General features: G+C 38.9%; 1 protein-coding gene across 1 annotated transcript in view; it reads right to left on the minus strand.

Annotated features, from left to right (window-relative positions):
- Nucleotides 1-13,678, minus strand: part of LOC126272370 (GATOR complex protein NPRL2-like) — a 90,303-nt gene that overhangs the window by 29,896 nt on the left and 46,729 nt on the right. The window contains exon 5 of the mRNA XM_049975182.1: nucleotides 12,062-12,198. Within this exon, the coding sequence (XP_049831139.1) occupies nucleotides 12,062-12,198 (137 nt within the window). The remainder of the gene's footprint in view (nucleotides 1-12,061; nucleotides 12,199-13,678) is intronic.

Here is a 13,678-nt window from a genome sequence, read left to right on the forward strand (position 1 = left end):
GTAAGTCTTCCAATCGAGATGGTATACCAATCGGATTCCATTCAGAGTATGCAGACACAATAGCGCCTTTCTCAGCACTCATATGAAACCACTCACTTGACAAAAGCACAGGTCACACCAATATTCAAGAAAGGAAATAGGAGTAACCAACTGAATTACATACCCATATCACTGACCTCAATTTGCAGTAGGATTTTGGAGCATATACTGTACTCTAACATTATGAATCACCTTGAAGAAAATGACTTATTGATACATAACCAACACGGATACAGAAAATATTTTTCTTGTGCAACACAGCTAGCTCTTTCTTACCATGAAGTAATGAGTGCTATCAACAAAGGTTCTCAGATTGATTCCACATTCCTAGATTTCCAGAAGGCTTTTTTTGATTCCGTTCCTCACAAGCAACTATTAATCAAATTGCGTGCATATAGAGTATTGTCTGAGTTGTGTGACTGGATTCATGATTTCCTCTCAGAGAGGTCACAGTTCATAGTGACAGACAGTAAATCATCAAGTACAACAGAAGTGATATCTGGTGTTCCGCAAGGTAGTGTCATAGGCCATCTGCTGTTCCTGATTTACTTAAACAATCTAGGTGATAATCTGAGCAGCCCCATTAGATTGTTTACAGATGATACTGTAATTTACCATCTAGTAAAATTATCAGACGATCAATTCCAATTACAAAAAGATCTATAGACAATTTCTGTATGGTGCGAAAAGTGGCAATTGGCACAAAAGAAAGAAAAGTGTGAGGTGATCCACATGGGTACTAAAAGAAAACAGATAAATTTTGGATATACGATAAATAGCACAAATCTAAGGGCTGTCAATTCGACTAAATACCTATGAATTACAATTACGATTAACTTAAATTGGAAAGAACACACAGATAACATTGTGGGGAAGTCGAAACAAAGACTGCACTTTGTTGACAGAACACTTCGAAGATGTGACAAACCCACTAAAGAGACCCCCTACATCACATTTGTCCATCGTCTGCTGAAATATTGCTGCACAGTGTCGGATTCTTACCAGGTAGGATTGACAGAGGACATCGAAAAAGTGTAAAGAAGGGCAGCTCGTTTCGTGTTATTGGGTGGCAGTCACTGAAACAAAGGTGGTTTTCTTAGTGGCGAGATCTATCTGTAAAATTTCAATCACCAACTTTCTCTTCTGAATGCGAAAATATTTTGTTGACACCCACCTACGTAAGGAGAAATGATCATCATAATAAAGTAAGAGAAATCAGAGCTTGAACAGAAAGATTTAGGTGTTCCTTTTTCCCACACGCCATTCGAGAGTGGAATGATAAAGAAGTAGTACGAAAATGGTTCGATGAACCCTCTGCCAGGCACTTAAGTGTGAATTGCAGAGTATCCATGTAGATGCAGATGTAGATGTAGATGTAGATGCAGATGCACTCACCATATAGCAAAGAAAGTCGCAGACAGGCACAACACAAAGTGTCACAAATAAAGCTTTTGGCCAGGAAGGCCTTTGTCATGATTTTGAGTGTCAGAACATGTTCGGTATGGCAGTGGCAGCAACCACTGAAACATATCTCACCACTTCCTAAGCGTTGACGTATATGACTGTGCCACAGCAGATGCCTCTAAACATCAGTGTTTAATAACAACAACCACCCCCGTCCCTGCCCTCAATTATGTGCTCAGTTCAGCTAAAAGCCCCTGCACATGATCAAACTTGTTTATAAAAATTTTTGTCTCCTATCTGCAGGTTTGTCAAACAAGCATACCAATGTACCATTAATTTACCCTCACTTTTGAAGCAGCTGTCATGTATTTTGACCCTAGTGGGAATGGCTACCAATGCAGACAAAGCATTTCCCACATTGACTTTAGCACTGTAAAGGAAGAAAAAGGAAATAAGATTCTGGTCCAGGGAATAGTTGAAATTGAGAGGTAAATATAAACAAGAAAATCTAGTGAAAATTCATTCCACATTGCAACAGCGTGTGCATGATGCATGGAAGAAATGGAGAACTTTGATTTTTTTAAATTTTATTGCACTCCCACTTTTATGTTGTGCATGCTATATTGATCTATTGATTAAGCAACCTCTTTACCATTTTGGTAACTGCCTGTGCTCTTTTGTTTTCACCTCTAAAATCTCTTGATCATAAAAATGGGTAGCAACACATCAACACAAAGAATGTCCAACACCTTGTCAAATCAACCTTGAATCAAAATTTCTCTCAAATACACCAAAAGCCATAGTCTATATTTGACAAACAATCTACATCTTTATCTACATCAAACAGAGCCACACGCTGTCAGTTAATTTGAGAAACTAGTGATGCTTGAGAAACCATTTAATCATTTATAGGAGCCTTAAAACCATGTAAAAATGGCATAAACTTAGGTTTTGTATTGTGGTTGCTATTAATTGCTGTTATGGGAATCACTCGTCCTCTTGTTAGCATTCAGCCCCGAACAGATGGAATCTTTTCATTACTCATCCATTTCTGCACTTGTTCGTAGGTACTAAAAGAATGATACCAGGTCATATCTTGAGTTTGCCACAGCTGTAGAAAATTGTCAACAGAGAACATCGTTTATTGTATGAGGTGCATTCAAGTTCTAAAGCCTCCGATTTTTTTTCTCCGGACTGGAAAGAGATAGAAACATGCGCATTATTTTAAAATGAGGCCGCATTCATTGTCAATACGTCCCAGACATGGCAGCACCGTACGGCAGATGGAATTTTACCGCCAGAGGTGAGAATGAGAACTGTTTTAAATACTTAAAATGGCGACGTTTTCCTTAGTTGAACAGCGTGCAATCATTCGTTTTCTGAATTTGCGTTGTGTGAAACCAATTGAAATTCATCGACAGTTAATGGAGACATGTGGTGATGGAGTTATGGATGTGTTGAAAGTGTGTTCGTGGGTGCGACAGTTTAATGAAGGCAGAACATCGTGTGACAACAAACCGAAACAACCTTGGGCTCGCACAAGCCAATCTGATGACATGACCGAGAAAGTGGAGAGAATTGTTTTGGGGGATCGCCGAATGACTGTTGAACAGATCGCCTCCAGAGTTGGCATTTCTGTGGGTTCTGTGCACACAATCCTGCATGACGACCTGAAAATGCAAAAAGTGTCATCCAGGTGGATGCCACGAATGCTGACGGACGACCACATGGCTGCCTGTGTGGCATGTTGCCAAGCAATGTTGACACACAATGACAGCATGAATGGGACTTTCTTTTTGTCAGTTGTGACAATGGATGAGACGTGGATGGCACTTTTCAATCCAGAAACAAAGCGCCAGTCAGCTCAATGGAAGCACACAGATTCACCGCCACCAAAAAAATTTCGGGTAACCGCCAGTGCTGAAAAAATGATGGTGTCCATGTTCTGGGACAGCGAGGGCATAATCCTTACCCATTGCGTTCCAAAGGGCACTATGGTAACAGGTGCATCCTACGAAAATGTATTGAAGAACAAATTCCTTCCTGCACTGCAACAAAAACGTCCGGGAAGGGCTGCGCGTGTGCTGTTTCACCAAGACAATGCACCCGCACATCGTGCCAACGTTACGCACCAGTTTACTCGTGATAACAACTTTGAAGTGATTCCTCATCCTCCCTACTCACCTAATCTGGCTCCTAGTGACTTTTGGCTTTTTCCAACAATGAAAGACACTCTCCGTGGCCGCACATTCACCAGCCGTGCTGCTATTGCCTCAGCGATTTTCCAGTGGTCAAAACAGACTCCTAAAGAAGCCTTCGCCGCTGCCATGGAATCATGGCGGCAGCGTTGTGAAAATGTGTACATCTGCAGGGCGATTACGTCGAGAAGTAACGCCAGTTTCATCGATTTCGGGTGAGTAGTTAATTAGAAAAAAAATCGGAGGCCTTAGAACTTGAATGCACCTTGTATGTCTATTCATATCTCTACCACTGAAAATTATTTCGAGCAGTTAATTCATGATTCCACGTGTATAGTACACGGTTGTGAAAACACACTTGATCTTTTAGCAGCAATTAATCCTGAGTTAATAACAAGCATCAAAATGGATACAGGGATTTGAACACAGCAATGTCATAACGAGATTGAATGTTGTAGCCCCCAAATGCTCCAAAAATAAACAAAAAATATACCAGTTCAAAAATGCAGCTAAAAATTCATTTGGCACCTTCCTGAGAGACAATCTGAGATACTATCAAAGACAGTGCTGCCAAAGCAGAGTTACTAAACACAGCCTTCCGAAATTTCTTCACCACAGAAGCCAAAGTAAATATTCCAGAGTTCGAATGAAGAAGAACTGCCAACATGAGTAACGTAGAAGTAGATATCCTCAGAGTAGTGAAGCAACTTAATAAAAGTAAGTCTTATGGTCCCTACTGTATACCAGTTAGGTTCCTTTCAGAGTATTCTAATACAATAGCTCCATACTTAACAATAATATACAACCGTTCACTCGATGAAAGATCTGTACTCAAAGACTGGAAAGTTGCACAGGTCACACCAATATTCAAGAAAGGTTGTAGGAGTAATCCATTAAATTACAGACCCATATCATTAACATCACTATGCAGCACATATTTTGGAACATATACTGTGTTCAAACATTATGAATTACCTAGAAGAAAATGGCCAATGGACACACAGTCAACACGGATTTAGAAAACAACGTTCTTGGGAAACACAACTAGCTCTTGATTTGCACAAAATGTTGAGTGCTATTGATATGGGACTTCAAATTGATTCCATATTTCTGGGTTTCCAGAAGGCTACTGACCCTGTACCGCACAAGTGGCTTGCAGTGAAATTGCAGGCCTATGGAATATTGTCTCAGTTATGTGACTGGATTCATGATTTCCTGTCAGAGAGGTCACAGTTCGTAATAACTGACAGAAAGTCATCAAGTAAAATAGGAGTGATTTCTGGCATTCCCAAAGATAGTGTTATAGGTTCTTTGCTGTTCCTTATGTATATAAACGATTTGGGAGACAATATGAGCAGCCGTCTTAAGTTGTTTGCAGATGATGCTGTCATTTATTGACTAGTAAAGTCATGAGAAGATCAAAACAGATTGCAAAATGATTTAGAAAAGATCTCTGTATGGTGTGAAAATTGGCAATTGACCGTAAGTAACAAAAAGTGTGAGGTCATCCACACAAGTGTTAAAAAGAATCCATTAAACTTTGGTTACATGATAAGTCAGTCAAATCAAAAGGCCATAAATTCAACTAAATACTTACTAATTACAAATGCGAACAAATTAAATTGGAAGGAACAGACATAAAATGCTTTGGGGAAGGCTAACCAAAGACTGTGTGCTTTATTGGCAGAACACTTAGAAAATGTAACAGATGTACTAAGGAGACTGCCTACACTATGCTTGTCCACCCTCTTCTAGTACACTGCTGTGCGGTGTGGGATCCTTACCAGATAGGGCTGACAGAGAACATCGAAAAAGTTCAAAGAAGGACAGCACATTTCATATTATCAAAAAATAGGGGAGAGAGTGTCACTGAAATGATACAAGATTTGGAATGGACATCATTAAAACAAAGGTGTTTTTCATTGCAGAGGAATCTTCTCACGAAATTCCAATCACCAACCACGGGATGTAGGTGTCCATTCTTTCCGTGCACTATACCAGATTGGAATGACGGAGAATTGAGAATGTGGTTCAATGAACCCTCTACCAGGCACTTAATGTGATTTGCAGAGTGTCCGTGTAGAAGTATATGAAGTAGATGTAGAATGTGACAAGGAACCTCTCCCCTGTTTCATAAACTTGGTATGCTGTTGCATCTAACTGTTTGAGAACAGAAACTAAGTCATACAGGGAAGGGCTCTCTGATAAAATAGTGCTCACATTCATCTTCTCTTTTGTAACACTACAGAAATCAACAGCCTTTGATACAGCAGTGTTCTTCATCGTCATTACCATCATCATTATCTCCTATTGCTTGCTTAAGCATCATGTTCTCTGCTGCAGTTTAAGCCAACAGAATTGAAACAAAGTTCCTTTTGTTGGGGTTGCTGGATGAAAAATTTTATGTGACAAAGTGATGGTTTATGTTGTGAAGAAGACACATTTTGTAGATGAGTGCAATAAAGTCTAGTGAGATCATTCTACTGTTTTTGTAGCAGATATTCCACACAGATCACTCACAGTAACTGTAACATGACTGTTGTTGTCTTAGTCCATACAGCTGTAGTAGAAGTTATTCAGGGTCAAGTACTGTACATTTTTGTTTACCAAGGTCCACTACTTGCACTGGAGTGAACATTGATATATAATGACCATTAGAGCCACAAATTTTAAAATTTAATTTTTAAAAATACATAAAATTTGAGTTATAATTCTTTTATGATAATTGGAGAAATTTGCTGTTTCTTTACCTTGGCACATATGTAGTATAAAAATAAGTTTTACCACACAAACTGTAGGAAATTTAATGTCCTACAACATCGGGGAAGATCAGTTTGGATTCTGTAAAAATATTGGAACACGTGAGGCAATACTGACCCTACGACTTATCTTAGAAGAAAGATTAAGGAAAGGGAAACCTACATTTCTAGCATTTGTAGACTTAGAGAAAGCTTTTGACAATGTTGGCTGGAATACTCTCTTTCGAATTCTGAAGATGGCAGGGGTAAAATACAGGGAGTGAAAGGCTATTTACAATTTGTACAGAAACCAGATGGCAGTTATATGAGTCGAGGGGCATGAAAGGGAAGCAGTGGTTGGGAAGGGAGTGAGGCAGGGTTGTAGCCTCTCCCTGATGTTATTCAATCTGTATATTGAGCAAGCAGTAAAGGAAACAAAAGAAAAATTCGGAGTAGGTATTAAAATGAATGGAGAAGAAAGATAAACTTTGAAGTTCACTGATGACATTGTAATTCTGTCAGAGACAGCAAAGGACTTGGAAGAGCAGTTGAACGGAATGGATAGTGTCTTGAAAGGAGGATATAAGATGAACACCAACAAAAGCAAAACAAGGATAATGGAATGTAGTCGAAATAAGTCAGATGATGCTGAGGGAATTAGATTAGGTAATGAGACACTTGAAGTAGTAAAGGAGTTTTGCTATTTGGGGAGCAAAATAACTTATGATGGTCAAAGTAGAGAAGATATAAAATGTAGATTGGCAATGGCAAGGAAAGCGTTTCTGAAAAAGAGAAATTTGTTAACATTGAGTATAGATTTAAGTGTCAGAAAGTTGTTTCTGAAAGAATTTGTATGGAGTGTAGTCATGTTTGGAAGTGAAACATGGACGATAAATAGTTTAGACAAGAAGAGAATAGAAGCTTTTGAAATGTGGTGCTACAGAAGAATGCTGAAGATTAGATGGGTAGATCACATAACTAATGATGAAGTATTGAATAGAATTAAGGAGGAGTATGTGGCACAACTTGGCAAAAAGAAGGGACCGGTTAGTAGGACATGTTCTGAGGCATCAAGGGGTCACCAATTTAGTATTGGAGGGCAGTGTGGAGGGTAAAAATTGTAGAGGGAGACCAAGAGATGAATACACTAAGCAGATTCAGAAGGATGTGGGTTGCAGTAAGTACTGGGAGATGAAGCAGATTGCACAGGATAGGGTAGCATGGAGAACTGCATCAAACTAGTCTCAGGACTGAAGACCACAACAACAAGAAATGTAAAAGTGTGTTTTGCAGTAGAATGTAAGAGAAAAAAAAATATAGGCAAAAAATTTAAGAAAGTGCCAAAATTTCATTGTTTTCTCAGTTCCCTCAAAGGTTTTCGATGTCCAAAACTTGGACTATAGACCACTTACACACAACATAGTAAGAGTTCAGAAAATATCTGTCCCCTGGACTATATAGCTGAGCATGTTGCGAGAATGGAAGGTGACTGAGCCATACGCGGATAAATCTGCACAGCAGATCAATGACCATTGGTCTTGCACACCACCCAGTGGAGTACAGTTTCTAGGAGATTTTCCAGACTTAAAAGGCAAATGCTACTAGCCTGGTCTCTAATTTCCACTTCAGAAAAGATAATACGCTAACAGGTGAAAGACAGAGAACAGAGTTTACTCAATTCACAGAGACTGCACATATGATGTCCCTCCCTTAACTGATATCTGTGTAAAAGGAAGAGCAGCCAGTCACAGAGATAAATTAAATGTGTCAAAACCATGAAAAATGGGTCGTGTATGATGGAACAAATGCTGGGAAAGAGCGATTCAAGAAGCTGAATAATCATACCTCACACGTTTTGAAAGACAGTTACGAAAAATGCAGAAAATAAAGATTTTTCACCTCTGCAAAACAAATAATGCCAAAAAACCTAATTAATTCATTATTAATACTATCAGCAGTAACATTTATCTCCACCACCATCACTATTATTATAATTATACTGGCTGCTTCTACTGTTCACAACAACAACAACAACATTTTTTGTTGCTTACAGATTGTTGCAAATATTTGCTCCTGACATAATATCAATGGCATACAAAGTGGCAGCTGCTGTGTAAGAGCACAAGAGCTTTTGAAGACACTAACTTTCAACATCTTGAAGATTTATCGATTATTTTTATTTGAATGCTCTTAAATGCAAATAGGGGTCACAAAATGTAAATAGAGGTCACAATCTGAAAGATAACAGCACTTAAATCTATCACGCTACTGTTCCTCTATACTCCGTGAAACTTGGCAACAGGGTCGCAAGCACACCTTCAGTTGTGCTCATTTTAAGGGGCTTTTGTTCACGGACAACTCACATGATGTAATTGCCTTATGGGCGAAATATGTACGAATTTGATAAACAGTGTGCATGGTACACAATGTGCACAGCTACACCTTGCCACTCAACTAGATGTTTACATCAGTGCCACCAAGTGGTAGCACATTGTGGCAGGCTTTTATCTCCGTTTGCTTGGCGAAAATCCTACTATACAAATATTTACTATTAAAAAGAGTCTTGATCACAATTTATTTATTACGCTGACCGGTTTTGACCACTACTGTGGTCATCTTCAGACCAATGAGTAAGAACCACCTCCTGCTGAGTAGTGATTCTCCAGTAGTAAATGTTTGATCATTGTCACTCCCACAATGTATTCAAAACTAAGTACTATACAAATGATAAGATGCTCTTCACAAGGGAAACTTCCCATCACACCCCCCTCAGATTTAGTGGTAAGAGAGCTAAGTGGACAGCCTGTCGAAAATTGAACATAGATCAAAACATGAAGAAGGCGTACTGAACTGTGAAGAAAAATAAAATAAAATAAAATAGAAATAGTTAATGGTCCAAGGCCAAGAAGTGGAATACAGAGCAGCCTGAAAGAGCAACAGTGTCTTGGTTGAGTAGTTATGGTGTTGGACTACCAACCAGGTGACTAACGTTCAAATCTCCCTTGTGCAAAATTGTCTTTTTTCTGCTGTTCACTGTACTCCAATTTGTGTGTGTGTCACAACATAATGTCCATTTGCAACAGTGAGGTGTAAGGCAGGGAACTATAATGACAGTTGATTCTGCTCACCTACTCTATTAACAGGTGATAGGAAGTGGCTTTCGAATGGGAACTGGAAATGTTCAACAACAAGGTGACAAGTCAACCAAATCCTCCACAGGAAAACACATTTGGTGTGTCATACATTAGTGACAGAATGCGTGTCTTCTGAAATTGTCCCGGCGTATTTGTTCTTCTAATAATTTCCGGGTATGCAGCCGGATCCCATCGACGTTCTGCCACGATATTTCGGCCCAGAGATGTCCGGCCATCATCAGGTGAGTACACAACTACTGAAGAGCCCAGGTGCAGTCGCGGTATTTATGCCAAATCTCACGCATGCGAAATGTACTGACATCCTACAGCGCATGCGTCACGTGTTGACATGCGCGGCATAGCCAAGTTGTACGTGCTGCCCTCGGTGGTGAAAGTAAAAGATCATCTAGTCATTGAGTATCGAATGACGCTGTCTATTCCACTGTGATTGTATAATTTTAATAACAGGATACCAATTTTTATCCAGTTGAAAGCTGTTGTCACGATTTATAAAATTATTGGCAAGACGTATTTCCACTGATTCCTTGATTACGGAATCACAAAATCCGGAAACCGGAGTAACATCCTTTGTTGCAACATAGAGTTCACACCCATTTATTTGTTGTTTTCATTTCTCCGAGACATCTATTTGGTATCTCGCCACCTTTCACTATTCATCACATTTACTTGTGACAGTAACGTTTTCTTACCACATGACTCATATTCTGTAACCAATGTATGGTGTGACAGTGGCCAACACTACAGAATGGGAAGAAACATTAAATGACCGGATGGATAGTTCATAATGTTGTGAAAAAAATAATAAAATACAATAAAAATAAATGGCACTAGGGAGCTTTGAATAAAGCTCATGCAGTTTACAGTCCAACACTGACCACTTAACCATAACGTCATGGCTGTTTAACTTGTTTAGATATTGTACTTGTTAAGCTTGGACTGTTCACTGTTTGTATTTTGCCTTTTTTTTTCAGTTCAGTACAATGCCCTTTTTTCATACTTGATCTGTGTTCAGTTTTTGATGAGCTATCCACTGGGCCATCTTACCACTAAATCTGAGGGGGGGTGTGATGGGGAGTTCAGATATGTTACAAAGTTGCACTGACAGCAAACCTATTTTGTGGGTTTTCGAATGTGTTATATTAAGTTAAGAATTTTATCATATAATAATCCATTTGAGGCACTGAGAATTCTAAGTGCCTAAAGCACATCACTGTTGAGTGTGAGATTGTAGCATTTAGTCATGCTTCTGAAATCTATTGATCTTACGATGAGTCATGCTTATGTCTGCTGCAGGCCCACACTGCATATTTGAAAATTCACGGAAAGCTCTATCATTGGTTTCTCTGACATTTACTTAAATGTGGACTGGCATGTGTAGGCCCTTATGGATCTCAGTGCCTGATTTGTATCTAGTCAAGTGACCATGTTGATAGACATTATTGTTTGAGTTTAATCATTTCTGGCTTTTGTGTGCAGTGTGAACACAAGCTATGTTGAATCTATTTTAAATACTAACAGAAAGGAAAAGCTGTGAGGATGGGTCATGAGATGTGCTTAGGTAGCTCAGTCAGTAGAGCACTTGCCCGTGAAAGAAAAAGGTGGCAAGTTCGAGTCTCAATCCGGCACACAGCTGGGATCTGCCAGGAAGTTTTTATCAGCGCACACTCTGCTGTAGAGTGAAAGTCTCATTCTGAAAACAAAAAAGGAAATTACTAGGAAAAGTTGGCTGCAAATTAGCTAGGGCCTCCCAGAACAGATCCTTTGATTGAGAGAGTGACGAAATCAAATAAGCGCGACCACAACCCAACATTTAACAAGGAAGTGTACAGTTAACACTACTTGTTGCATAAGTGGAGCATGAGAATATCTGATTTCCAGCCCACAAGTAAATTCATGACCTAATACATCCCTTAGGGATCTAATACATTTGGACAAAAACTGCCACTTACATAAAAATGTGAAACGGAGAGTTGCAAAAGCTTACACATTATTTCATTACACCCTAAACTGTATGTACAAAATAACAAAATTACACAAAAGCAATTCTTTCTTTTGTCAGATAAGTTATTCATATTCATATTATTATTATTATTATTATTACTAATGCTGTTATTATTATTGGCAGTGGCTGCAGTTGTAAATTTGTTGATAAGCATAACTGTTATACAGCATATGATATTAATTTCATACTCTCAAACTGATCTGAATCTAAAAAGTTGTGAACACCCAGAATGAATACTCATGAGCTGCCGCTGGGTGTACACATTTAGCATCTTGAATGACACTATTCTATTGAATATGTCTTGACATATTCATGAAGAGTACAGCATCATATTTCTGTTAATAATCACAATGAGAGAAGAAGTAGAATATAGACTCAGTGCCAGCACATAACCAGATCTTCACAAATAACACCATAGGGGCTCCCTTATTTAGCATCCTTATCAAATGGGAGAATCACAAACCAATAAGAAAGATATGTAAGCAGTCCCAGTTGTGAATGGTGACATTATCTGAAAAACCTTACTTGGTTTGTAGTGAGGTCCCATTGCTCTGAACGGAATGTGTTCTGATCTTGAATAAATATTGGGACATGATGATCTTCTACAGGTTCAGGATCACGAGATATGCGAATCACTTTAAGGTGTGTTGTTGTGGTACCCTCTGCAAGAAGAAAGAAATAGTGTTGAAAATGTAAAATAGTGCTGTAAGTTTCAAAGAACAGACCAGAACAACAGGTCAAGATAAGGAAATTATAATTCACAAGTTTCATTTCTTAAATGATCATTTTTCATTTAGCAAATATTTTCCATTGTATAAGTTCACACTTATGACAAACACTTCCCAGTAACTTCAATAATGATGCTTTCCAGTGGTTAGTTAAAGTTCTGTGTTTTGTTCAGTACAAACACTGATTTGATGCAGCTCTCCAAATAAGTCTATCCTATGCAAGCCTTGAACTTAATTGATGAAAGGAGAAAATATAAAAATGCAGTAAATAAAGCAGGCAAAAAGGTATACAAACGTCTCAAAAATGAGATCGACAGGAAGTGCAAAATGGCTAAGCAGAGATGGCTAGAGGACAAATCTAAGGATGTAGAGGCTTATCTCATAAGGGGTAAGATAGATACTGCCTACAGAAAAATTAAAGAGACCTTTGGAGAAAAAAGAACCACTTGCATAAATATCAAGAGCTCAGAAGGAAACCCAGTTCTAAGCAAAGAAGGAAAAGCAGAAAGGGGGGAGGAGTATACAGAGGGTCTATATAAGGGCGACGTTCTTGAGGACAATATTATGGAAGTGGAAGAGGATGTAGATGAAGATGAAATGGGAGATATGATACTGCGTGAAGAGTTTGACAGAGCACTGAAAGACCTGAGTCGAAACAAGGCCCTGGGAGTAGACAACATTCCATTAGAACTACTGACGGCCTTGGGAGAGCCAGTCCTGACAAAACTCTACCATCTGGTGAGCAAGTTGTACGAGACAGGCAAAATAGCCTCAGAAGAATATAATAATTCCAATCCCAAAGAAAGCAGGTGTTGACAGATGTGAAAATTGCCGAACTAACAGTTTAATAAGTCACAGCTGCAAAATACTAACGAGAATTCTTTACAGACGAATGGAAAAACTAGTAGAAGCCAACCTAGGGGAAGATCAGTTTGGATTCCGTAGAAATATTGGAACACATGAGGCAATACTGACCCTACGACTTATCTTAGAAGCTAGATTAAGGAAAGGCAAACCTATGTTTTAGCATTTGTAGAATTCGAGAAAGCTTTTGACAATGTTGACTGGAATACTCTATTTCGAATTCTGAAGATGGCAGGGGTAAAATACAGGGAGCAAAACGCTATTTTCAATTTGTATAGAAACCAAATGGCAGTTATAAGAGTTGAGGGGCATGAAAGGGAAGCAGTGGTTGGGGAAGGAGTGAGACAGGGTTGTAGCCTCTCCCTGATGTTATTCAATCTGTATATTGAGCAAGCAGTAAAGGAAACAAAAGAAAAATTCGGAGTAGGTATTAAAATCCATGGAGAAGAAATAAAAACTTTGAGGTTCGCCGATGACATTGTAATTCTGTCAGAGACGGCAAAGGACTTGGAAGAGCAGTTGGACGGAATGGATAGTGTCTTGAAAGGAG

The sequence above is a fragment of the Schistocerca gregaria genome, chromosome 1 (assembly GCF_023897955.1).
Source record: "Schistocerca gregaria isolate iqSchGreg1 chromosome 1, iqSchGreg1.2, whole genome shotgun sequence".
Lineage (NCBI taxonomy): Eukaryota > Metazoa > Arthropoda > Insecta > Orthoptera > Acrididae > Schistocerca > Schistocerca gregaria.